The sequence below is a fragment of the Pteropus medius genome, unplaced genomic scaffold (genome assembly GCF_902729225.1).
Source record: "Pteropus medius unplaced genomic scaffold, Ma_sr-lr_union100, whole genome shotgun sequence".
In the NCBI taxonomy this organism is placed as follows: Eukaryota; Metazoa; Chordata; class Mammalia; order Chiroptera; family Pteropodidae; genus Pteropus; species Pteropus medius.
The window spans coordinates 3,699,062-3,727,013 of record NW_024340701.1 but is presented as its reverse complement, the minus strand read 5'-3'; the positions used below and the strand labels follow the sequence as shown (position 1 = coordinate 3,727,013).

The following is a 27,952-nucleotide window of genomic DNA, read 5'->3' as shown; positions in this document are numbered from 1 at the left end:
ATGGTGTAACTCTCAATTCAAAGTTAATTGCCTGTTCAAAGGCAGAAGAATATGGACATCCCAACTCAAGATGAGAGAGTGAATTTGCTCTTTCTCAACCTTCTTCTACTATTTGGACTCTCAGTGAATTGGATGATGTCTGCCCATATTGGTGAGAGCCATCTGCTTTACTCAGTCTACTGACTCAAATGCTAATCTCTTCCAGAAACATACTCACAGAAACACTGAGAAATAGTGTTTTACCAGTTATCTGAGCATCCCTTAGCCCAGTCAGTTTGATGCATAAAATTAACCATCACAGCATATGTCTTGAAAATCAAACATCTATTTTTTAATATCCAATTTGAGTCTCAGTTTGAAAATCAGAGATTTTAGTCAATTTACATATCTGATTATAGTACATTGGAATTATTTCAAGGAAGTATTTAGATTTTGTGGTATGTTTATTTGTTTCTTAGCTTATCACTTTTTCTACATATAGATATTCTCCCTGCTTGAGATCTTAATTATAGTGTGATTACATTTGGTTTGGCTAATTCCTCACGTAAATTTCTCATGAAAGATCTGTGCGTAATGAATATATTCAAAGACTACAAAATAACTATAAAAGAATTAATTTTGCTCTCACACATTGGTAATTATTTGGCTTTGCACACAAGTACAGTCTCTTGGTCCAAAATGCTTTTTCCTCAAGTTTTATATAAGTGGTTCTACTGCCTTCAAGTGTCCTGTGTTTCAGATAAATAGTCAGATGCTTGTGACTGTAGAAAATCTGTCGAGGAAGCATTGAGTGTTGTTACTGAAGGTATATAAATTTATCCTGATTAAATTTAGGATATAAGGGGAGGAGTATACATCAGAGGCCATAATGGTAATCACTGACATTCATAGGACAAGGAAGATCAAGATCTGAATTTACATTTTGTAGACAGAACAAAATTGGGGAAAGCAAAGAATCTCTTTGATTGCAGTGTTTTGTAAAGTTAAATTCTAGAGCAGAAACCAGTATTGACAATCATTTTTAGGTAAATTACATGTGTCATTCAAGAAGCTTTGAGTCGATGAAGAGATAGATATAGAGAAGCAAAGATATTGGCTTAAATATCAGGTAAGTCACAAAATTTGAAGGCTCCCTACTATAAACTTAGAGTATATCATTTAGGTAAGGAAGTAGAGTCTTTCCCAAGACAGATCTAGATCTCATTCTACATTAATATATTTAGAATATATTTGTTAAGGAAGAAAAATGATATGGTTTGGAAGTAGAATGTTAAATCAGATGTCACAGCCATGACTCATTCTTTTAGCAATTACAGTCCAAGAAAAGGAAGCCTGATACTTCTGTAATTGCTTGACTTAGAGAAAAACAAGCCAGCACTAGACATACATTTTGGCTCCTCTCAAACAGAAAACCCCTGATTTAAGGGCTTCCAGCATTACAGGGTACTTGGACACCACCAAATTATGACCAATTTAGAATTCACCTGATCTTTTTTCAGACAGAAGGGAAAACCCATAACCAGTAGCAAGAAGGGAATAAAACAAGCCAATATTGGAGGGAGCACAGCCCTTCTCAGTTACTTCTGGTATTTTTTATTGGCATGAGACTCTTACATGGAAATTGCTCATGATTTGGATAGTATGCTACCTTTCCCTATACACATGCCTTCATTATCATCTCTGGCAGGAAGCAGAGCCTAAATATTATCCTCTATTGGGACAGAACTTATGCTATGGTAATGAAGGCACATGTAGAGGGAGGGCTAGCATACCATTCAAATCATGAGCGATTTCACATATAAGCAAAAAGAAAAAGCAGATGTAATAATATAAGGGCTAGAGCAACCAACGCAGACTTATTTTATACCTTTCTGAATGCTGTTACTCCGAACACTAATCAATTACTCAATCATTGTACTTGTCTGGAGCTAATAAATAAATGTAGTCCCTTTAAGGGTCTGGGGGTTTTGTCCTGCCTTTCTTGGCCTTGTCTTGATTTTCTTTCTGACTATTTAGTCCTATTCAGACTAGCCTTCCTTCACAACAGGAGTGGTAAAGAAAGTCAACAGGGTAAGTCTTTGTTGAACTTACAGATCTAAGTTATTTGATGTCATTTTTGTTCATGATCTGAGGCTTAACTCAAATTTAAATAGCAGTGGGACTAATATCCACTTATTGAAGTTTAACGCTTTTGGAGAAAGTTCTTAATACTAAGGAGTGGCAATATCCCTAGCCATATTTGTGTTCATTATTTCCCTTGGGAATATTGTTGGTGTAATAAGTGAATAGTAAATAATAAGATGCAATAATTCAGATTCTATAACCCTGCCCAAATGCCTTCATCTTTTTCTAGTCCCTATATCTAGAATGGGAATAAATGTTTACAAAAGAGACTAAAATATAGATATACATGGCCCATGTGGTAGGAAAAGCCTTTAGAATTAAAAGTCAGACTTAAAGCAAAATGATAAAGGTTTCATTGAGTAAGTTTTTTTTGAAGTTTTATCCACAGGCTTAAAAGGGCAAAGTATGGAACTCGGATGTGGTCTCCATTTTTCCTCACTATATAACCACCAGATCCTTAAAGGGTTTACATCTATTTATTAGCCCCCAGACAAATGCAATGATTGAGTAATTGATTAGGGTTTGGAATAACAGAATTCAGAAAGGTATAAAATAAGTCTGCATTGGTTGTTCTAGCTCTTATGTTATTATGTCTGCTCTTTCTTTTTGCTTTTATGTGACTCTTACATGGAAATTGCTCATGATTTGGGTGGTATGCTAGCCCCCCCCTGTACATGTGCCTTTATTATCATAGCATAGGTTTTAGCTGAAGGAAGAGTTCCATAGAGATGTCAAAGAGAACCTTCCTCATGGATCTGTAGCAAACTTTCAACATTAACTGATCAATAGCTAAGCATGGTCGGGCGGGGTCTTTCTGGTGCCACTGAATCTTTAATGTAAATGGTAAATTCCCTATTCTTGCACTTGGGTGTTCTTTTATCAGTAAAGGGGGATTTGGGAATTTAGTGAAATGAGAAATTAGCAAGGCATGAGGTAGTTCCTAAAATGTCCCCATTCTGCTTGCTGATGTGCTGATGTAGAAGAAAATATGTGGATAACTCAAGCTATCATTTTTTTTTTTTTAGAGCTTATTTGACCTTGTAACAGAAATTTCAAAGATGAACACAGAAGGGATTCTGGTGGAGATGTAGAAGATAACACTGTCAGAGCTCCCACCCTCCTTGTATCACTTACCTTTCAGGGTATAAAGTAGAACAAAAATGAGGATGATGAAAAATGCCATCAGTACACTCAGGATCACAGATATATCACACATCCAAGTACCATACAATGGGGACAGGTCATCTAAAACAGAGACTAGAGAAAAGAGAAAATATTTAAACCAATATGTTTTGTCTATTTTAGACAAAATAGAGACTGGAAAAGATGCACAAATAAAGAAAACAGATATATAGAACCCACTTAACAAGAAGAAAAGGAAGCACTGACAAAGAAAAATCTGCCTTCTAGCCCTCATTTACTTTGTTTGTTTGTTTGTTTGTTTGTTTGTTTGTTTGTTTGTTTGTTTCTGGGCCTACTTTGGAATAGCAGCTCCAGACTTTATAACTGGATAAGACTTGGTAGTTTAGATGAGCCAGAGGGTGCCTGGAATTTGGGCTGAGCCATGAACGTAACCGCAAGGCATCTACTTACTTATCCACAGGTAACTGAGAATACACTCTCATTTGCTTTTATACGCTTGGTTGGGAGCTGTAGAGGGAAAATGTTATAGAAATGTCATAGAGATAATAAATTGGATCTTTGAACAGTTGGATAAAACAAAATTGTAATTTCAGCTCAGTGGTGGAAGACAAAATTTGAATATGCAGTGTACACTGGATATGATCTTAATATTGAAGGAGCTCAAAGTCAATCCATTTAAGTAACGAATGGGCAAATAATGATAAAGGAGCTATGATTACTAAATTTAAATCTTTAAAATGCTGTCATTGTGATGAGATGAGACCAATAGAGAAGTTAGAAGATAGTAGTTTTCATTTCATTAATACATGACATTGTCATTAAAATGTAAGCTCCAGAAGGTCAGGGTCTTTTAATTTTTTGTTCACTGTTGAATCCCTCGTATTTGGAAATGTGTCTGGCACATAGTAGGCCCTTATTAAATGTCTGCTAAATGAATTAGAGCTACAAAAACAACATTCAGCAGAAATCAGAAACAGATGCAAAAACAATTTAGGCATTTCAATCATGAGACAGAATCTTATGACATACCTATGCATATTATATTTCAAAATTTAAAAAGATAAGGTAGGAATAATCTGCAGGACAGAAATGATAAAAAATAACATGAGACATAGCACATTTGAAAATGTAGTAAATAGAATTGATGATATCAAAACATAATACCTGAATTTAAGAATTCAAAGGATGAGTTCCACAGTAAATTAGTCATATATCAGGAGATAATTAGTAAATTGGATAATAAATTGGAAGACACAAATATGGAGAGAAAAAGTGAAAACAATTAATAAAAGGTAAGAGATATATAAGATAGAGCAGAAAGTTCTGATGATAGTTGTAAAGTTATAAAAGAAAAAGAGTAAAAGAATGTAGAAAAGCAAGTATTTGAAACAGTAGTAGTTGAGAATATTTGAAATTTGGTACAAGACACTAATCTAGAAAATCAGGGAGCCCAACAAATCCTTATTATGAAAAATAAAAAGAATTTGACATTGAGGTGTGCATGCACACATGCATAAAAGCAAATAAAAACATTTGATCAGCCAGAGAAAAAACATTTCAAGAGTTGCACTCAGACTGACAGCAGATTTCTCAATAGAAAAGCAACAGTGGAAGCTAAAATGGTGAAATAATATATTCAGTACACTGGAAAAGAATAACTTCAAACCTAAAATTCTGTAGCCTTTGGAAAAAAAAAATAACTTCCAATCTAAAATTTGGTAGCCATTGAAATAAAGGTGAGGTAAAGGCCACCAGACTACTAAATGTGTTAGTATATGTGATATTTGACAAGCAAGAATGAATAAAGATCAAAAACATTGTAAATAAATGGATAAATATAAATAAATAATGCTATCTATGAGGCTTAAATAACATAAAATTAAAATCTCCAGCAACTAGTAACTCAATGGAGCAAAACAGTGTTAAACTATTCTAAGTTTTTTTATTTGATGAGAGTGTTTAAGGTACTAATTCACTTCAGACTTAATAAATTAAGTATACACATTATATTTCTAAGGGAACTACTTAAAGAATAGAAATACTGTATAAATTATATGCCAATTATAAGTGAAAATTGATGGAATGGTTGAAATTATAAAAAGAAAATGCAATTATTAAAAATACACAAATTAAAATGAAAGAATGAAAATATGTAGATTGAACAGGAAGATCAAATAGGCACAAAATAATGTTAGAGATTTAAAGCATCAATAAGCAAAAGGCATAAATAACCCATTTAAATGACAATTATTGTCAGACAGATTAAAAAATTAAAATCTAATTATATACTTTTTGCAAGAGGAACATAAAAGCATAAGCACACAGAAAAGTTTAAATATAAAATATTTTATAAGATTGAATGAAAGATTAGAAAAAGATATACAATGCGAATACAAATCATAAAATTACTGGTGAGGCCATACTACTATTGAACAAAATAGATGCCAAGGCTACACTGTAGTGATTAAAGTTTCTCTTCAACAGTAAAGGTTATCAATTTTAAATGTGTATGCACTTACTATGGCTTCAAACATGAAATAAAAACTGACAAAACTAGGTCATTTGCATTTAATGTAATTATTGATATCTTTGGATTTAAGTCTACCATTTTATTATTTCTCTATTTCTCATTCCTCTACTTCTCTTTTCTGCTATTTTTGGGGGTTCTTTAAACTTTTTTATTATTATTATTATATTTTAATTTATCTTTAGTGTTTTTACTCTATCAGTTTGTATAGTTTTTGTTTGGTAGGTTTTAGTGGTTGCACTAGGGATTAAAATAAATATTATCAGCTTTCTACTACCCACTTAGAATCACACTTTACCATGAAAATGGGTCCCTTTACTATCCCTATTTATATTGTAGTTTTCTTGTATGTTATATCTATACCTACATACATTAAAAATATAATCAGACAATATTATGATTTTTGCTTTCCACCATCAAACATATTTTAAAGTTTTGTTTTGTTTTGTTTTTTACTTAACTCCACAGCTATGGTCTGAGTATTTGTGTCCCTTCCAAATGTATATGTTGAAATCCCTATGCCTGATGTGATAGCATTAAGAAGTTCAGTCTTTGAGAGGTGATTGGGTCATGAAGTTGGGGCCCTCATTAATGGGATTAGTGCTTTTGACCACATAGAACTTCTTAGCCCCCTTCTGTCATGCAAGGACACAGTGGGAAGGTACCAGCTGTAAACCAGGAAGGAGGCCTTCACCAGAATGTGACCATTCTGGCACCTTTATTTTGACTTCCCAGACTCCAGAACTATAAGAAATAAATTTCTGTTGTTTATAAGCTACCTGATCTGTGGCTTTTGCTTTAGCACTCTGAATGGACTAATACATCCACTTTACTGTGTACCTGTGTTCAGAGCCAAGTGGTGGTACAACATGAAGAGAAATAGCCAGCTGGGGTTTTTAAAGAACTTAAGAGGAGAAGAATATTCTAATAGGTTTACCCAGACATTTATTATTTCTCTTACTCTTCCTTAATTCCTAATGTCTTCATTTCCTTCTGGTATTATTTTCCTCTGTCTGAAGAATTTCTTTTAGCAAATTCCTTCTGAGTAGCTCAAAAATAACTTGAAAATAATGTTTGGTAGAGAGATATAGATTGATGATAGAGATGATAGATGATAGGTAGGTAGGTAGATAGATAGATAGATAGATAGATAGATAGATAGATAGATAGATATTGCAACGCATAATTAAAGAGATGAGTGCTTTTGTTGATAGTGGTTTAAGGTATTCAGACCTCCCATACTGTTGGAAAAAGAATTCCATCATATATTCTTATACTTTCTTACTACTTTCTAGTTGACCATAATAAGGGCTGTTCCTTGGGCTCATTTGTTTAAGATTTGAGGCTTAGGTTTTGCAAATACGTAATGGGCTTCATTTGGGACAAATTCAGAAATATATATTAGATTTGAAAAAGTCCTAGCAAATAATAAAGTGGTCCTTTTGCTAACTTAGTCATTGTGCTATATAACTACTTCCCAGTGACTGCAAACAAGTAAAAGATATTGCTACTCTCAGATACTTTCATAATAAGATATATGATATGGTATAATTACACTTCTAGATAACATCTAAATATATAGTGAAGAGGGTTAAATGATACTTGAAAATAATGGTAGCTTTCAACAGTCTCGAAACTGAAAAGCAAATAAATAAAATTGTGCATCAGGATTATTTCGTTAATCTTTCAAAGATCTCTAACTCAAAAATGTTTTGGAATTGTGGCTTTAGAACAAATCTATAGGTGACATCAGTAATTGTGTTTTGTAAATGAATGTCTGGACTTGATAATTTCTGGTGAAATGTCTGCGAGACCAGAAGGAATATATCTTTTTCTTGGTGCATAAGCAACTATCAGCATGAGTGATGGTGGAAACACAGCCATCAATCAGTACTACAATTCAGGGCTTCTAACAGTTCAGGAAACAGAATCTGAAGTCTCTGAGATATCTCCTAAATCCTGACTCTTCCTCCTATCGCTGCTACAAAGGTCACCCCACTTTATCTAAATACTTCCTAGTAAAGAGGGCACCAGCCAGAGAGGAGACAACCTGAGAAACTTAATTTTTCTAGTTTCATTTACCTCTATTGAATAAGTTCCAGTAGACGGGAAAGATGCTAACATATATCAAGAATGGTAAACAGTCAAACACGATTTCATGGTATCTGAGCCATTTTTTCTGTAGACCTGAAAAAGATTCAAAGAGAAAGAGAGTTAGGAAGGTAGAACTTTACAAATACATTGGAATAACAACAAACATGCTGAGTACATTAAACTTTTTTTAAGGTCTCATTGTTGTGTCTACTCAGAGCTATTCAACCTATATCAGAAAGAGCTCAGATATGAAAGGCAGGACTGTGAGTGAATATAAAGCCAAAAGTCAGGGCTCACAGTCATTTATGCTAAGGATAGAGCAGTTAGAAAGAACGATCTCCTCCTACTTTTCCCCATACAGTGTAGCATATGATCGGCTTGGAAATAAGATCTAGAAAGAATAGGGCTCTGGTCACTATAACCTTGTGAATGCTTAAGGGTCCAAATTTTATAGGACCGACAAAGTTGTAGTTTTTGGAAACCCTGAGTTAGCTAAGAGAACAAAAGTGCCTTGGAAGCCAAGAACTTTACAAATGTCAGGGCCTTAAGGTACAATGCAAGGCTCTTCTCTACAGCGTCCCTGCTATTCGCTCATTTAATCTTGGCTTGAATAGTTATTTTATATGGAGCTCACTGCAGTGTGAAAAAGATCATTTCAAGGTTGGACAATTCTTCTTATTAAACTCTGATTTCCTATATAAAACTAAAGTTAAAAAATCATTTACTGGTTCATCTCATTTCTAGAGAAAAATGACAAGATCGTTGGATAATTCTGAGACATATCATGCAAGGAAAAATAACTGTAAATACTTACTTGGCCTAGAGTGGAGAAGATCCCAGAAGAAATATGATTTTGGTTTTTGTTTGTTTTGTTTATTTGTTTTTCTTTTTAAGTTATAGTTGACAGACAATATTATATTAGTTTCAGGTGTACAATATAGTAATTAGACATTTATATTACCAGGTGATCGCCATGATAAGTCTAGTACCCATCTGGCACTGTACATAGTTATTACAATATAACTGACTATATTCCCTATGCTGTAATTTACATCCTTGTGACTATTTTTATAACTGACAGTTTGTACTTCTTGATCCCCTTCACCTTTTTGCCCATCCTCCTAACCCATTCCACCTGGCAAGCATCAGTTTATTCTCTGTATCTATGAGTTTGTTTGTTTTGTTTTACTTGTTCATTTATTTTTTTTTTTTAGATTCTAAATGAATGGATCTAGAGGGTGTTATGCTAAGTGAAATAAGTCAGACAGAAAAAAAATACTATAGGTTTATTTGTTTTTTAAGTCACAAATACCAGTATTATCAACAAGAAAATTCCAAAAAGGAAGAATATTCTCACATTACACTAGAAGTAGGGTCTATGAGGGCAAAGATATTTGCCCCCCACCCCCAATCCCACCACTTACTGTATTGTCAATATCTAAAACAGTGCCTAATAACTTGGAGATGCTCAAATACATTTGTTGAATAAATAAGTCAAGTTGTCGTATGAGTTAGTGACCTCCCCATCACTGCAAGGATGCAAAAATGGTCTTGGTACCACACAACATAAAGAGCATGATAGCTGGAGCGAAGTGTTTGGTATTTGAAACATCTTGTTTCCAATTCTGGCTCTATTGTTTGAGCTTGAGCAACTCACTTAAAAACTCTGATCCTTAACTTCATCTAAAAAATGATGATAATAATTACAACTTACCACACTGGATAGTTTGGAAAAATTAGTAAGATATTCACTATAAATTGTTTATCACTTCTGCTGGCACATGACAAATATTCATTCAAAGTTATAGAGGTCTTTACGAATTGAGTAGAGAGCTGAGCAAGTTGAATTTTCTGTTCTTTTTTTAGCTTTATGTTTCATGAATTATAGATAAATCTCGTTTTTATTATAGCTCTCAAAAGGCAATTTGTCTTGTGAATTGTGTATATGTCACTATAGATTAAATAATTCCCCCAATCTCCCAGTTCATCTCTTCCTCCATCCAGAAGAGCCTAGAATATATGACAGTTCATTTCTCTTAGGAAATCTAAAGTATTTGATGTCATAACTTGTCACTTCTGTTACTCATCTTGCATGTTCTAAAGTTCCTAAGGTCAATTACTAAAAGGAGTCATTCTCAAATGTATCTGATGCCTTCTCTGCCCTCTGTTCTCAGTTCCTTGAAATTAAGGCTCAATTTTCTACTTCTAATGGACCAGAAAAAGTGGATATTCAAGTTAACTTCATAGAAAGAGCAAAAGGGGAGTTGAGAGGAGATGTAGGAGGACTAAGAATCTGGTTATTGGTTCATATGTTTCTCTTTTTCTCTTGTTATCAAGGTAAAATATTCTGGACAACTTGAGTAATAAGTTTGAATATCCCTGGCTGCCTGTGGAAGAGGACAGAATTACTATTATTGAGATTCCAAGTGATGGGAAACAAATAATGATGGCTCTGAAAGGATCAGGAGATTTTGGTGGTAATAGACAGTAGCAGTGCCTGAGCCCTGGAGGACCACGCAGGAGGGAGGACAGCGGCCTAACCCTAGGCATAACTCAACATTAAGACCTTCTTTGACAAGCATAGCAATGGAATGCTCTGAGATGCAGTTTTACACAGTTTCATATGAACCTTCCCTAAGCACTTAATATCAGGTAAAGAAGGGATGGCTTCAGAGCTCTTTACCTTGTTTGAATGGAATGTATTTCATTCTGAAATACAGAAGAGCAATTATAATGCTCAAATATGCCAGGGGGAAAACAGCACCAGATAAGATCATATTCTGCGATTGGAACAGGATATCTGAAAAAGAGAGCAGAAATACTTGGTAAGTAGAGCAGCAGGATTACAAGACTCCAATGGGCACAGAATATTGCTGCTAAGGCAGCAGGATCCCAATATATGGGCCCATCACATGCTATACTATGTACCCTGGGCTTAGATGAGGGCTACTGGCCAATGAAACTGGACTAGGGGAAAGACCAGGATTTGGGAGTTATTGAGCCAAGGATGAAACAGTTAAATGGAGGAATATCTTTCTATTTCTTTTCTTACATTCCAAGGAACAAATCTCTAAGATTTGTGTACCATAATATATGTAGGATTTGAGGAAGCCAATGGTTGCAGAACTGGATCAGAAGTGCCCCTGGTGAAATTTTAGGAAGTTTAAAGAAAATGTATGAACACTGAAATTCTGCAAAGAGAAAGAAAACTGCAAAAGTTTTCTAACGTTTAGTGTTTAAATTCCCTGTGAGCTAGGGCCAATATGACAGAAAACGTCTCCCAAGGGAGAACTTTCAATATGCCAATCAAAATATTTAAATAAAAAGTGACAAATTTATGAGTGGTGATAAAGCAAGGAACTCCTCAAACTCCTCAAAGTTCAGAAAATAAGGAAAGTGGAATACCAGCATTTGCCCTGTCATTACCACCAACCACCGACCAAGAAAGTGGAGTTTAAGAAGTCTCGTGTATAAAATATTGTGAAGAGACAAGCGTTGTTTTCAAAGGAATGGAGAAAGTGAACTTGGAGAAAGTCAAACAAATAACCACAGAATAGTACGGGCAATACCTCCTCATATTGTGACTTTCATGTGCAGAACACAAAATATATACTTTAATGTATTAAATTAATAAATGGTTTAAAATAAAGCCGGCTAACCCAGTAGATTAGCACCAAACTATTAGAATTGGAGGGACACATGGACTCTAGGAACAACAAAAAAAATAATGTGTAAAAATAACAGCTCTGTTGTCAAGGCTTCTCCCTTACTTGGCTCTCACCAGGACTGGATTTGCTTTCTCATTTTACGAAAGGCTTTCATTCAAATTTTAAAAGATCAACAAGAAAAGGGCATGGGATCCAAGTTTCTACATTTACACTTTAGCTTCAAAATCATTGATTAGGTTAACCAGTCCAAGAATCCTGAATGACTCAGAATAGAAATGTAGGATTGAAAGGGAAACCAAAAATAAGACTCCCGTGAAGTGAAACAGAAGATTGAAATTGTGAGTTGACTAAGGGACTAGTTTTGGATTACAAAGAGACCTAAGCATCTGAAGTGCGGTTTTGATGAACAGGAGAAAAAGGCCTTTGAGATTTATTTATCAGCTTCCCAATTATTCTTCCATGACTCTGAGGAGAAAGGATATTTTTTATAATTCTGTGATACTAAGACTTTGTGAACTGAATCTAGTTAAAGTCATCATTTTCTGTTCAGGAGTACTCTAACAATAAAGCTAAAATTTATCTGAGAACACATCCAAAGATCATCTGGTAGATGCTGATGATGTCCATTAGGGAATGTCCTCTCCTGTTTTTCAGCAATAGTCACTGTTGAGAAGTGAAATCAAAATAAGTCCCTGTCCCTATATTAAGCAATACTAGGACCAATCAATATCCTCTTCTTGTAGTAAACAATATTGGTGCTAGGCATACTTTCCTGTCCCTATTCTAAACAACTAAAAGCGAACTGTAGTAATTTGGTTACTGGCTCCAGGAAATACTTGCTCTGATCACAATCACCCCTTGTCAGAGAAAAATAGCCTTGGATAATGGGTGAGGAGCTGAGATCTAATCCTGAATATATCACTTATCTGTTGCTGGATGTTTAGTAACTGACTTTTCTACATGTCTATTTCTTCATAGGGTAGTAATGAAGTCCGTTTGTGACATCCATAATTTTTTTAATCAATCTTAATTCTGCACATTGCTCTATGTCTTTAATGCTATTTCACTTGCAATATTTTATTTCGAATTCGAAATGCCATCTATGTTACCATTTCCAAATGAGAGAAATCAATGGCCTTGAAGATTAAGTGACATCCAAGTTCACAGAGCTAAAAATAGTGGATCTAGCTCTCAAATGACATGTAATTTTGAAATCTAATATGCTAAACAGAATAAGAGTTCTTTCTCCAATTATTTTAATCCTCCATTTAAAAAAATTATCCCCTTAGCATCTAGTGTCTTCCTTATTACCAGCCACTTAATAAGGTTTAAATATTACATGTCCATAGCAGTTTATACTTTATAAAGCAATTTCACATTTGTGATTTCACTTAGGTTTATCTTTAGTTTGTCACACTCATGAAAAGAGTTCTTTCTTGATAGAACCAAATCATGAGCACTCACCTGGTAGGACAATACCTGCCCTTTTCTCTTGACCAGTAACTGGATTATAAAAGCCACAAGTGACAGGACCATGGGTGTTGTTTTTGAGGAGAACGCTCGTCTTTAGGTGCAATAATCCAGCTTCATCCTGAGAGAAGATTTTTGATAAGGGTGGAATTACATTCCCTCTGCTGTCTCTCCACTTCATCTGGGCTTGTGGGAACCACCCTTGTGAGTTACACTCCACCATGATCTCTTTTGTATTAAAAACCTGAACATTAATCTGTATATCCAAGCCAAGAGCTGGAGTAGAAAGGAGAAATGACATTAATTATTGGTGTGGACTCAAGAACTAAGAAGTAAATGTTCCCTCTCATTTTCTGTGGCCAATGTAATATGTATTAAGTTTAATAGTGATAGCCACAATTAGGGCAGGGATAATACTCCAATCCGAATCCAAGCTAGAAGGACACTGAAAATATTAACCATAGAAGAAATGATTGAAAAATCAGACTTTATGGAAGTTAATAATTTCTATTCATCAAAAGACATGTAGATAGTGAAAAAGCAAACTACAGACACAATACATCTGAGAAAAGAGTTGAGTCCAAAATACATTAAAAATAGCATTAGTCAATAAGAGAGACAAACTTGGTTTTTAAAACCAGCAAAAGATTTGAAAAGATATTTGATATATATAATATATTATTATCAAGGAAATGATAAGACTAATGAGTACTAATTCCTACCAAAATGTATGTTTAAGAATATTCATGGTAGTGTTATTCATAATAGTCCCAAACTGAAAGTAATGCAAATGTCCAGTTTCAGCATAGAATAGTACAGAAAAATGCAAAAGAATGAACTTTTGCTATTTACAATAACTTAAATGAATAATGGTGAGCAACTGCATATGTAAAAGTATGACTCCACTGATATCATCTTCTAGAAGAGGCAAAACTAATCTACTGTGGTAGAAGAATGATGCTTACCATAGTAGGAGGAGAGTGGTACTGACTAGGAGGAAGAAAGATGAGCCATTCTAGGGTGCTAGAAATATTCAATACCTTAATTGGAAAGATGAGTTCATGGGTATCCCCATATGTAAAAATTCACTGATCTATGCATTTAAGATTTGTGTATTCTATTGTTTGTAAAGTATACCTCAATACAAAAAAAATAATTTTTAAAAATTCAAATTAGAATTAAATTCCACCATTGTCTACATTGGCTATTTTGAATTTGCATCATCACTTTTTGAGCATAGAATCTGCATCAATTTTTGAGAGTGAATAAGTATAGAAATGATAAATAAATAACATTTTTTAAATAAAAATGATATCTTTAGAGTTTTGGCTGCCAGTAATGATGATGAGCTAATTTGAAGCAATCTTCCCACTGAAGACAACTCAAATGTGTATGAAATACAAAATGCATCACCTAAAATTTGCTCAAAGTCCTAACAAGATAAAAAGCAATTACAGGACCTTTATAGGGAAAGAATTGGAATTCAGTGAGGGTTTAGCCATTTCTGCCTCTGAGCATTTGCTTATCAGGAAAGACAGCTAATGACCCTGAGTTTCTTTTAGAGAATTTCTGGAAGTATAAGAGAAAGTATTGGAACCCAGAGGCTTAAAAGGGTGAAGATCCTGGTGCATTAATCCCACCCTATACCCAATTTGCTCTGTCAGTTCAACAAAGTCTATTTAAAAGCCTAAAGGTATGATATGTGATTTGACAATCTGATGCTAAAATTTTCACATAGGCATACACTTGCACATGTGTGAAATTACATATGTAGTAATTTACTTAAATTATTAATTAAAACATTGCTGGCACACCAAAAGCTTGAAAGCAGTCTGCATATTCTTTAAAAGGATGTGGGTAAGATAATTTCTAAAGCATCCACACAATGGAAAACATTGCAACCACAGAAGTGATAGAAAAAAATTCTATCACTTCCAGTTCAAGTTATTAAGTTAAAAAAAGCAAGTTGTAAAACAATGTATAGGGTAACATTTATTTAAAAGTAAGATATAGATACGTATAATATACAGATACATACTTCTATGTCTGCATGTTTGTATATGAATGTACATATGTATGTTTATGTATATTACACATTTAAATATAAAATTTCTCAAGAAGTGGTATGTAAGAAATTAATCACATTAGCTACCTGTAAATGGTGAAATTCATGGCTATAAGATGAGAATATATGGGAGAAATTTCACTATGCAGTCTTTAAATTATAAAATTTTAAATCTTGATGTTTTCATTCAGAAAGTAAATAACATTTAAAGAAAACAAAAAATAAAAATAAAAAACAAAAAACAAATCAGTAACATTCCTATAGTACATCAATAATCATTAGAATGTGTAACAATAACACCTCATTCATAATGCAAAAAAAAATGACTAATGAAATTTGACAAAAGTTGTGCAATATCTTTAACTGAAATAAATTGAAATAAAATAAAGAAGTCTGAGTAAATGTTCATTGATGAAATAAAGGAACACAACAAATCTCTCTAGTCTGTAAATTCAATTCAATTTCAATCATAATTACTAAGAATATTTAATTTCTAATTACAAATCATACACTAAAGGGCCAAGATAGTTTTGAAGAAGGATAGCAGGGTTGAAAGATATGCCCTATCATATATCATGACACATAGCTGTAATAATTTAAATAAAAATAATTAAATTAAAAACTCGTAAAAGGACTCATGTGGAGATATGGACTTGGTAGATGACAGAAGTACCTTACAATTATTGGGAATAGTCGATAAATATATTTTTTAATATTAAAAGACATTATTTCCTATTAATTAGGGAAATCAAAACTAAAATCACAATTGCCAAAGTTTAAAAGTGTGATAATTCCAAGTATTCAATGTGGTTATGGCTTTTGCATGACTTGAGTCAATTATAAATTGGTCCAATCATTTTGGTGAGCAATTACCAAATTAATTTGAAGATATTTATCACAATAGCCTAGCAACTTATCTCTTAGCTATGTATCCTAAAGGAGCTCTCTCTCACACACACAGATTACAGTTTAACATAGGAACAGAAACTTGTCTATTATCTAAATGTTTATCAATATGGGAATACATAAATCAATAGTCATATTTATGGGATGGAATACTATACTGCTGTTAAAAAGAATAAATTGTATCTACTCAAATAAGCATAAATTAATATCAAAAATAAAATACTAAGAGTATAATCAGATCAACAGAATATGTATAATGATACTATTGTATAAAATTTAAAAACAAAAAATAATGCTATCTATTTTTACGAATGCCTGTTTATAAACCAAAAGACAATATGAATTTAATAATTAGTTCTTGGAAAGAAGAAAAGTGAATGGCATCGCTGGAGAGTACAAAGATAACTTTAACTTGATCCTAGTAAATATGATACATTGTTAACCAAGTATCTGGGTTATTATATTATTCTACGTATTTTTCTACAAATTATATTATTTCATTATATTTAAAAGTTATAAATTTTAACAAATGCCCTGAGATCTTTTCCTCATGGGCCAGCATTCATGAATTCTGGATCATGAGTCCAGAGTAGCACTACCAAGGAAAACTAGAGATGGCTCCTCTGTCCTTACCTGCCACCTTCAGATCCACGATGGCCTCTTCATAGATGTCACCATCTTTAAAGAAACAGTGGTACTGCCCCTCATCAAAAACATTGATACTGTGGATTCTGAGAGTCATTTTGCCTTCTCTCAGGTTGTTATTCAGGAACACTGTGCGATTCATATAGTTCTGAGGGCTTTTTCCAGAGAGTTTTCCCCCGTCCTTGTGCACATAAATTGGTTGGGAGTAGTGATCACGATACCAGCCGACATTCATGTGTTCCGCACTCTGTGGTGGGGACAGCTGGCAAGTGAGATCAGCATGTCCACCTACTGTGACCACCTGGTGGCTTCTGGAACTGTTCACAGTGAACTGCTCTGTGGAGGAAGTTAGAGACCAAGGATTTAGTCTGAAGACCACAGAAGAATGCTTCACCTAGATCTCTCTGCTCTGGACACTTTGGCATATGTTCTTATTCTTGATGCCAAGTCCTTTATGACTCAGTAACTTCAGGGGTATCTTTGCTCTGACAGCAGCTTTCCTCCCTCAGACACTCCAATCACTGCTTCCTTATCTGTCAGGTCTCAGCTTAAATGTCAACTATTAAAGAAATTTTTTATGACCATCCATTTAACATTGTCCCTAATCATACATAAACATATCTTCATAGCACATATTGCTACCAGGTATTTTTAATTCCTGTATTATCTTATGGCCTACTAATTTGTAAGTTGCACAACAGCAGAGTCTTGTTTTTATTCCCCTTTTTAAGTCTCTTTATTATACCCAATGCATAAAACGTTGCCTGAACATAGTATGCACTCTGTACACATCTAACAAAGGCATGGAAAATACTTCTATTATTGAGAGGTGGGATGTGAACAACTATTGCTGAACAACATCCTTTATTTATCAGATACACCAGCTACTTTTTTTAGTATTCATTTTTGGTAGATTAAAGATGGCCACAAATTTTCCGATGCTCCCTCCATGAAGAAAAAGGGTCTATGTCTCCTCCTCTTAAAACTGTGGGGTTCGTGATTGCTTTACTCAGTAAAATATGGCAGAAGACAACCTGCAATAATTTTTGAGACTGTCTTAAGAAATGAGCAGCTGTCATTTTTTTTGTAACACTCTTTCTGGAAGCCATGAGCTGCCAAAAGGAATTCTGACTACCCTGAGACCACCACGGCAGAAAGGCCACGTGTTGACACATTTGACAATCCTAGCTGATCCCAGCTTTCCACCTTACTCCACCAAAGTGCTAGACATGTGAAGAAAAACACTTTGGGCCCTTCAGACCATCCTGCTCACCAGCAAAATACACCAAGTGACCTCAGTCTAAATCATGTGGAACAGAATTGCCTAACTGAGCACTGGCCAGATTTCCTTACCCACAAAAGCTGTGAGATATAATAAAATAGTTATTTTAAATCAGAAATTTGAGGGATAATTTTTATGAAGCTGTAAGTAACTAGCACACAGCTTCTCCCATACTCTGAGTTTTTGCTCCTTTCGACTGTGCCATATTCATTCCTGTCTCTGTTTGTCCTCCTCATTATAGAAATCTGAATTATTGGACTTAAGGCCCATTGCACTAAGAAAAATTCATGGACAGATCCAGCTAACATCAATTTCTTTATATGAGGTCCTACTAAATTTATAATTTATAGTCACATAAATGATCCTGGTTTCTTTTTAAATATAAGAGATATATTCATTATGATTTACCAGAATTTGAGCCTCCCAGAGAGAAATGGTAGACATTTATCTGTCTCTTTTCCTAGGCACATCATTACATCACTGTGGCATGAAATTGGGGCTGAGAAAGACACAGTCACTGAAATAACATTTCCTAATCATAAGTTGTTTGAAGACTTATTTCTATCCTCAAAAGTAGAACAGAAAGGATGGAACCTGGGGAACGTCAGTGAGAAAGCTTTCTCATTTCCTTCAATATCATTTACCTCAACTTTCTTTATAGATGTGACACATCACGAAAAGAAATAAATATCCCTACCTGAGATGCGTATGACCAACTGTAAGAGAAGAGTGGCCACAAAGTATCCAGATACGCTGGAAAATGAAGGCTCCATCACACCTGGAAAATGAAGTGGTGATTGTGGGATCAGGCAGCTAGAATCATGGTAAAACACACACACACACACACACACACACACACATATGAGGAGAAAGAAGAAGGAAAGAGAATTTGGAAATCCTGACTTTCCAGAAAATTCTCTTTGATGTGCAACCAAATGACTTAATGAAATCACAGGTGTCAGAAAGGAGAAACTATTTCCTTTCCTCTTTCCTTCCTGTGGGTCATTGCCTTCATCAGATCACTATTCTGAAGGGCAGCGGTGGCAGATAAGAGCATAAAGGTGCAGAACCTAGCTATGCATATCCCCACACTCGCTTGGCCCCTTGCTCAATGGAGAGCCCTGGCTGCTGCTTCTGATATTGTCTCATATCGTAATGGGAAGACCCATGTGCCTTTTCCTGTGGGGGATACATCAGCTTTAGCAAAACATCTATAACCCCACTACATGGGCAGAGTCTGACCAGTTTGAATCCATGGAACTTCTGGCTCCTCTCACTACTTCCACATTCAAAGGAAATGCCACACCAGGGAGGTGGGATCCAGATTCCCCAGTAGCTACCCAAAGGGCCTGGGTAAAATAACTTACATGTGAAGGCGTATTAACTGTTTATGAGATAAACTTGGATCGATCAGATACAAGAAATAGGAAGAAACAAGCATATAAATGCCACTCCTTTCTTGCTATACTTCCTAATCCATCCCCCGCCCACATTTTTGCTGGCTAAATTACAGCCGCCCTCCAATAAACTCCTAGTAATAAGTTTGGGCATAGACTCTTTCTCTAGAAATCTTAGATGGAAAAAAAGACACTGCTAAAATATGGAGATACGTTTTAACATGCTGGATTAAGGTACATATATTTGGTTCCATATACTTAACAGTTAAGCAAAGTCTGGTTCTTAAAGGATCTCAAATATGTCAATAAACAAATATTAGATTTTACCTACTAGAATATGGAGTGCTTACATGCAAATATAAATGGTGTGATTCCATTTTGAGATTTGTATTTTACAATACAATAATATAAAATCAGTATTAAAGGAGAGAGAAGTTAGATGTCTCTTGAAATGATTTAATCTACCCAATAAAAAGAAAATGGCATTGAAAAGAGTTATATAGATGAAAGCAATGCTTCAGAGTTGGGGTAGATATTTGCAAAAACTTCCACTGATGAAGGACTGATGTCCCGAATACATATTTTTAAAATTTTAATTACAAATTATTTTTAAGGCAGATAAGCCAAAAGAAAAGTAGGCAAGGAACCTGAACAGTCCCACCATAGAAAATACCCAAATAGCAGTAAAGATAAGAAAAGATGCAGAACCTCATTAAGAATCAGAAAAATGCATATTAAAAGCACAATGTAATATTGTCGCACCCACCATAATGGGTACAATGAAAAAGGTTGACAATACCAAGTTCTGACGAAGATGTGGTGTAATGTGATGTACAGGGAAATTCTCATGTTCGTGGCTGGTTAGAGTGGATTGGTAGGATGATACAATAGTCTCCCCTTATCTGTGGGGATACTTTGGGAGACCTGCGGTGGATGCCTAAAACCATAGATAATACTAAACCCTATATATACTATGGTTTTTTTTTTCCTATTTATACATACACTTTATGCCTCTCTTTGCCATCATCACTACTCTTGCATGCTGGAGTCATTACTAAGTAAAATAAGGTTAACTTGATCCAAGCACTGTGATGCTGCAACAGTCAGTCTGATAGCTACTAAGTGATTAGTGCATGAGTAGCATAGACAGCATGGAAATGCTGCACAAAGGAATAATTCATATCTTGGGGGGGATGGAGCATGTGGGCATGAGATTTCATCATATTACTCAGAACAGCATGCAATTTAAAATGTATGAGCTGTTTATTTCTGGAATTTTCCATTTAATATTTGTAGACCTTGGTTGACTGTAAGTAACTGAAACTGCAGAAGGTAAAACCACAGATAAGGGGAGACTACTTACTGTATTCGAAAGCACATTAGCATCTTCCACTAGAGTTGAAAATAAACAATTCTACATCTGGGTATATAATCAATAGAAATACATACACATATGCACAAGAGACATGTACAATAAACTTCATGATAACATTGATTAAAACTAAATTAGGAACAATACGAATATTCTAACAATAAACCTACACATATAACCCAAAATAATATCAACATCCAACAATTTCACAAACATAATGTTGATAACTGAGTTTTTGTTATTCAGTTTGTTAAAATCTCTTTTTATAGTAATTTAGCTGTATATTTTTGCATTTTTACATAGAAAATTATATTTTTCAAAATACTTATTTTGTTTCTTTACTAAAAAATTACTTGCATTTCTGCCAACAACGGAGCTTATATAGCTTTTCAAAACTATCATTTGTTAATAACAGCAATAAAATATAAAGTCATCAGACTATGGATTCATGGCCAAAATGAAGATGATGTGTAGTGCCCCTCTCATGGTATTATTTCTGGAGGTACCCACTATCCAACAGTCCCTCATTGATAAGGTTGATTTTGACCATCTGGTCAAGGTGGTCCCTGATTTTCTTATTGTATAATTACTGTCTTTCTTCCTGTCTTACAACCAATATGCAGTCTGAGGCATGACACTTCAAGACCATGAAAATACCTGCTTGCCATCAAAATTCCTTCCCTAGATTTACTACCCATTGATTATTCTTGCTTGATTCATTCCTTACTATTGAGTTTGCAAAATGGTGATTTTTCTGTCCCAACACAATTAACCCTTGACATTCTGCTATTAGTGAGAGCTCACATTTTCCATGAATTAAATACACACACACACACACACACACACACACACATAAAGTCCTCATAAATAAATGTAACAAAAATGCAAACATTTTATTAATGAAATTATGACACTCTATTGTAAGAATTTATTGAAAAATATTACTTCATTATTCTAAATTCAGAGAGACAAGTGTTTACGCTTGGAAAATTCAATATCAAAAATGTTAAGTCTATCCAAAATAGCCTATAGAGTCAATGCAATTTCTGTCAAAATTCTGACTTTTCTGTTTTTGTTTTGTTTTATATTATGAATTTTCATAGGATGACTCTAAAATATACATAAAATGGTGATAAGGTCGAAAGAGCCAAGAGTCTTCTGAAGAAAAATAATGTGAGAAGTCTGAATTAAGTGTATCAAGACTTATTATAAAATTTATTGTAATTAAAAAGATTTCTGATATTAGTATAGATTTAGATGAATAGATAAATCAACCAAACAGAAATCCCAATAATAGACCCAAACACACATGGAAACCTGATTTGTAATAGAACTAGCATTACGAATCAACTAAGAAAAGAACTATTTCATGAATGATGCTAAGACAACTGCATAGGTGAAGTGGAGATTCTAAATCTATAAGCTATATATAAGCTAAGTCAAAGCTATAAAAATGTTAGATCATTTTATGTAATACACTTTTTATGAAATTTAGATATGGACAAATTTCTTAAACTATGAATAAAATGGCAATGGTAAATGTTAAATTCAACTCCGTTGAATTTAATAACATGTTTATCTAAAGACTACTTTCTTTAACTCCCAAAGACAAGAGCTACACTTTCTTCTCCTCCTCCTTAGAGCCAGACTGAATGCCATACTGACGGCTCTTCCTCAGATATACCTTGCACCTTGGAATGGAAGCCATAGGCTGAAGATGATACAGCACCAAGTAAAATAGAAAGAGCTTGTGTCCTTAAATTTACGAAGCTTCCCCACCAGCCTTAGAAACCCACCTTTGGTCTTCTTTCATTTTGTTTAATGATGAAACTTACGTGTCTTTTTTTTTTTTCTTAAATTGGTTTGGGTTGAAGTTACACAGTTGTCCAGTTTATTTTTATTCTTTTTAATGCAAAAGTATTATAAATAATATTTAAATCTATTCAATATTTTTCTTTATCTTTAAGGTTTTCTTAAATAAGACGAAAGAAGACCAAAGGCAAACATTTCCACACATCCTTAAACACATATACACCCCAATGAATGTGTGCAGGCAACAGCCTTTTTTTCCAGTGTAAGGTGTATGTACATCGCCTCACAAGAGAAATCTGAAGGCAGCAACTCCACCCAGTGTGTAGGACTCTTTATTCAAACTCATTTTTGCCATCAGGATTCAACAACAATTCTCAAGCAAGCACAAGTTTCAACTTGACTTGCCTCTCCTTGAAAATAGAACATGAAACAATGTTATTTGTTATGTATCATATAATTTAAACTATTTAAATTTTGTATGATGAAGAAATTACAATAAGTGTCTTAAGAATATTTTATCAGGGAAGACTGTGGACGATGGTTACAGTCTTTGAAAATGGCAAAAAGGAGCATCCTTATCTTGATAAGGGGTACCTATAGATATCTCTATAAACATATTTAATGAGGAAAAAATGTTTAGAATCCTTCTTTTTAAGTCTACATAGTTAAAGTTTTTATTGAACACAATAAGAAAATAAAGATGTCAGTGTAGCATAAATGCATAAATATTAGAAATAAAGGAGAAAAATAAACTTGGATTACATAATTTACGTAGAAAGTGATAAGAAAATAGACAAATACAAATAAAATTTTAAAATAGCATTCCTTTTTTCCGGCTTAATTAATTTAAATAATGTGTGAGATCTCTTTAGAGTTTTAAAAATATTTTTTATACCTGTAATCTTGGATAACTATATAATATTCATGGAGAGGAAAATATTAACATTTTAAAAATAAGCTACCTTCATATTAATTTATAGACTCAATATAATTCTAATATAATGCTAGCAGAATATTAAGAACAATAGAATAGTTTAATCTCAAAATTATGTGAAAGAATTAATATTTACAAATAGCTAAGATAATTCTAAATCAACAGAGAAAAGCTTTTTTTAAATTCACTCTACCAGATATTAATAAAGCCACAGTAAAAGAAAATATGCACACACACACACACACACACACACAAACACACGAGTGGTGTTGGTGCAAGAAAAGACAAATCCAAATGAAAGAGAATAGAGTCAAGAAAACTAAATGTGGTATTTGATGTATGTGGAATACATGGGTCTTTCTCCATTTGTACCCTCAGATCCATTCTCACTCTTCTTTTCCTTATTCCATAGCTTACAGAGCTGACCTCTACCAAGTCAATCATCTGGGGTCTCTTCCATTCTTGCCTATGGAAGGCATGGGCTGGAGACTGAAAGATGGAAAGAGAAAGAGGCCAGAGTATCTACTTCCAGCTCTCTTTCCATTCTGGCCCACACTTCAGTCAATGGGCTAATTCTCTACAACTGATGTTATGGCCCATCGCCCGTGGTTCCGGATCTCTCAGGCTATGGTAACGTTATGTTGTGTTATGATGAGGAGGGGGACCTCATCATTAGCCAGATCTTGAGGATCTTGTTAGCTGACTTTATTCCAGTTAGTCTTGAATAAACATTTTCTTCATTTGATTATCTTCAGAATTTTATCTGAATCTGCTTTTTGTTTCCTGTCACACCATGACTAAAACAGGTAGAATCACATAGCAGTTAAAAAAGAATATGGTTCCAAGAAAAATTGGCTCACTCCATAAAAATATATATATAAATAAAAACTCAACATAATGTCTTTGTGGCATTGAGGTGAAAAGGATTTCTTAATAAGTTCCCAAAGTACAAACTATATAGAAAAAGTTAGTTTTACAACTTTAAATTAAATACCTATGTTAAATTAAGGGCATTGTAGACAAAGTTAGCAAATGAATGACATTCTGGGAAGATATTTTCAAAGCCTAATAATGATAAGGCAGTAATACCTAGAGGCATAGAAAATGCCTGTAGAAAAGACAGAAAACCTAACAAATAAGAAATTCACCAAAGGGTAGAACTGAATATCTAAACCCATAAGAAGAAATTCATAATCTCACTAGTCATCAGATAAATGCAAATATAAGGAGACGCAATTTCTCAACCATCAAATGAGCAAAATAAAGAAGGTGAGTAATATGGAGTATTGATGAGGATTGGAACAATGAAAGCTAACATCCACTGCAGGTATGAGTAAAAATAAACCCATCTTTTCTGGAACATAATTTCTTAATTTAGCTTTAAATTAAGAATTCATGTATTTGTGACATACTAAAGCCATATTTGGTTATATACCTCAAGAGGCTCACATGTGTCCAAGTAGACATTAAAGAGAATGTTTTTCACAGTTCATTTTGTCAAATTGGATAAAAATGGGACACATTAAATATAAAGACACAGAAAGATTAAAAGTAAAATCTTGAGAGAATATATACCATTTGAACAGCAAGCATATTAATTAATATCTTAATATATTAATATTGGATAACATAGGTCTCAGGACAAAATATTATCAGGAAGAAAGGAGCCTTTTATAATGATGAAAATACAACTTAACAAGAAAACATAGCAATCGCAAAAGTGTATGCTCCTAATTAAAAAGATTCAAAAGACATGAAGCGAAAACTGACCAAACTAAAAAGAGAAACAGACAAATCCACAAGTTGCAGATTTTAATGTTTCTCTTCCAGCAATTGATGGAAAAAGTAAACTAAAATCAGTAAGAACAAAGAAGATTTTTTAAATCCTATAAAAATTAACACATATTCATAGAAGATCATACACAGAAACTAAAAATGCACTGGAAACATTCACCAAGATAGATCAAATACCAGACCATAAAACAAGTTGCAATCAATTCCAAAGAATTAAAATCCTGGAGAATATGTCCTCTTCACACAGGGAATCCAAATAGAAACCATTTGTTTTAATCTAGAAAATAGCTAAATAATTAAAATTTAAACAACACATTACCATATAGCCCATATGTCAAAGAAGGATTCAGAAGAGAAATTAGAAAATATTATAACTGAATGAAAATTAAGACACAGCACATCAATGTATATTGGATGCATATATTGCTGAAAGAGAAAATTATAATTATAGCTTTAAATACCTATGTAAAAAGAACGATAAAAGAGTTAAATTGATATCTAAGCTTCTAACTTAAGAAGCTAGAAAAACAGAAGCAAATCATATTTTAAGAAGGTGGGAGAAATTAAATAAAGACAAGACTAGAAATCAATGAAATAGAAAATAAACAATAAATAAAAACGATTAAATACAAAGACGGTTTCTTGAAAAGATTAATAAAATTGATAAATCTTTGGTAAGACAGCAAAAGAGAGTATGAGAAAGCAAATTGTCGATATTTGTGAAAAAGGAAGCATTCTGACAGAAATTAAGCAAATATTGTGAAAATTTTTATGCCAATAAATTCATAATGTAGATTAAATGGGCAACTATTTTGAAATAAAACTGATATACAGAATAAGAAATATGAATAGCATATATGTGTTAAAGAAATTATATCCAAATTAAAATCTTCTTAAAAAGAAAACTCACAGCCCTCATAGCTTTACTGGTAAATTTAATCAAATAAACATTTAAGGAACAAAATAATAAGAAAACATACAACTTTCCAGAATAACTTTTTATTAGGCTATCATTACCCTCATGTTAAAAATCAGTCAAGAACTTTACAACAACAAATAATGGGATAATAGAAGCCAGGCTTTTTACACTCTAAGAAAGGAGCTACAAAAATGGAAAGAGCAAGCTAGAATAGATTCTGTGGCATTGAGCTGGTGTTAGAGTAAATGATATAAATTTATGGATTTTAATATATATATATAAGTACAAAATACATCTAGAATATATGTGTATGTGTGTGTCTGCATATGTAAAATTTTTTTCACAGAAAGCATTTATTTGAGGTTTAACATGAAATCATGCAAATAAAATTTATAGAAACACAAATCTACACTGAGTCATAACACAGAAAAAGACAAGTGGAATTATTAGGGAGGAGGTTTTGAGATGAGACGGGAGCTTAATTTAATTATCGGATTGAAATTAATTTTGGGGAAAGTTGTTTGTGATAGTATTTATATTCGAGTTAATATTGTTCTCGCGAGGAGCAGGGGGGGGGAGAGCCGGATCCATGGACTTTAGAGTCCATTTATATACCAGGGTGGACATTTAGACGACATCTTATTCTCGAAGACGACGACTTAATGGAACCATGGTTCTTTAGATTAATAACTGATTCCAGAATCATAGTATGAAAAAAGCAAAGATGAGCCTAAAATAAAGGAATGATGTAAACACAGAATTCAGGGCTACCACTGACTAACTCGGGGTAGTTTGAGTTTCAAAATAGATAATATAGTAATGGATTATTTCTGTTGAATAAAATAGAAACCCGTGAGTTCAAACTGATATAAACCTATAGATAGATAGATAGATAGATAGATAGATAGATAGATAGATAGATAGATTAGATAGATAAGATATCATTTCCCTACAGTAGAATGCCAACTAATAAAGAAGTAGGAATGAGGAAAATCACTAATTTTAATCAAAATAATAATTAATTTGACAAGTCACATTATGAATAATGAAACTAGTAAGTGAAAGTAAAAACAGAAACGAGATTTTACAGAATCTCAAAAAATATCTCCCACAGATAAATGATGAATGAAAATGAAGGAAATATATAATATGTAAATTTGTAAAATATATATTTAGAATGGAGAAATATGGCAGATAACATTTAATCAAATGATCAAATTTCCTACCAGAAACACGATAAATCAACATCTTATTCCATCAGACATAATGCAATGAAAGTAACACAACATTTACTATGTTGTATTTCAGCCTAAAATAACTAACCTGGGTATAATCAAGAAGAAATATCACACAAATCCAAACTGATGAGTGTTCTACAAAATGGCTGTCGTATAATAATCTAAAATGCCCAAGTCTTTTAAGTGAAGGAAAAACTGAAGAACTTTTCCAGATTTAAGAAGACTAGAGAGACCTGAAAGGTGAATACTATGCATAATCTTGGATTGAATTTTTTTGCTATAAAGAACTTTATTGGGACATATAGTGAAACTTTTATGGAGTATCTGGGCATATTGGCTCTTTGTCCTTTTCTTGAAACGTTGATGAAAGTTCGAAATTGTTTCAAATTTTAGGTAATAAGAAACTATTACTCCCACCCTAAAAATGAGAAAGATGATGAGCTATGGAATTGTAGCTTTTTAAAGCCCATAAGAGAGCTAAAGACTCAAAGAAACCTAAGGGACTAAATTCCAGAAAATAATAAAACCTTCTTAGGTGAAAAGAGATCTCTTTCCAGCTCCT

At 33.5% G+C, this 27,952-nt stretch overlaps 1 protein-coding gene across 1 annotated transcript; it reads right to left on the bottom strand.

Moving 5' to 3' along the window:
* Positions 1 to 467: 467 nt before the first annotated feature.
* On the bottom strand, positions 468 to 18,688 carry LOC120619006 (putative selection and upkeep of intraepithelial T-cells protein 1 homolog). The gene is made up of 7 exons (XM_039883139.1): positions 18,622 to 18,688; positions 16,631 to 16,978; positions 13,021 to 13,302; positions 10,572 to 10,688; positions 7,877 to 7,981; positions 3,259 to 3,381; positions 468 to 772 (listed from the first exon to the last, which is right to left on the bottom strand). The coding sequence occupies exons 2-7, from the start codon at positions 16,875 to 16,877 to the stop codon at positions 720 to 722; spliced, it is 927 nt and encodes a 308-aa protein (XP_039739073.1). The 5' UTR covers positions 16,878 to 16,978; positions 18,622 to 18,688; the 3' UTR covers positions 468 to 719.
* Between the last annotated feature and the right edge of the window lie 9,264 nt (positions 18,689 to 27,952).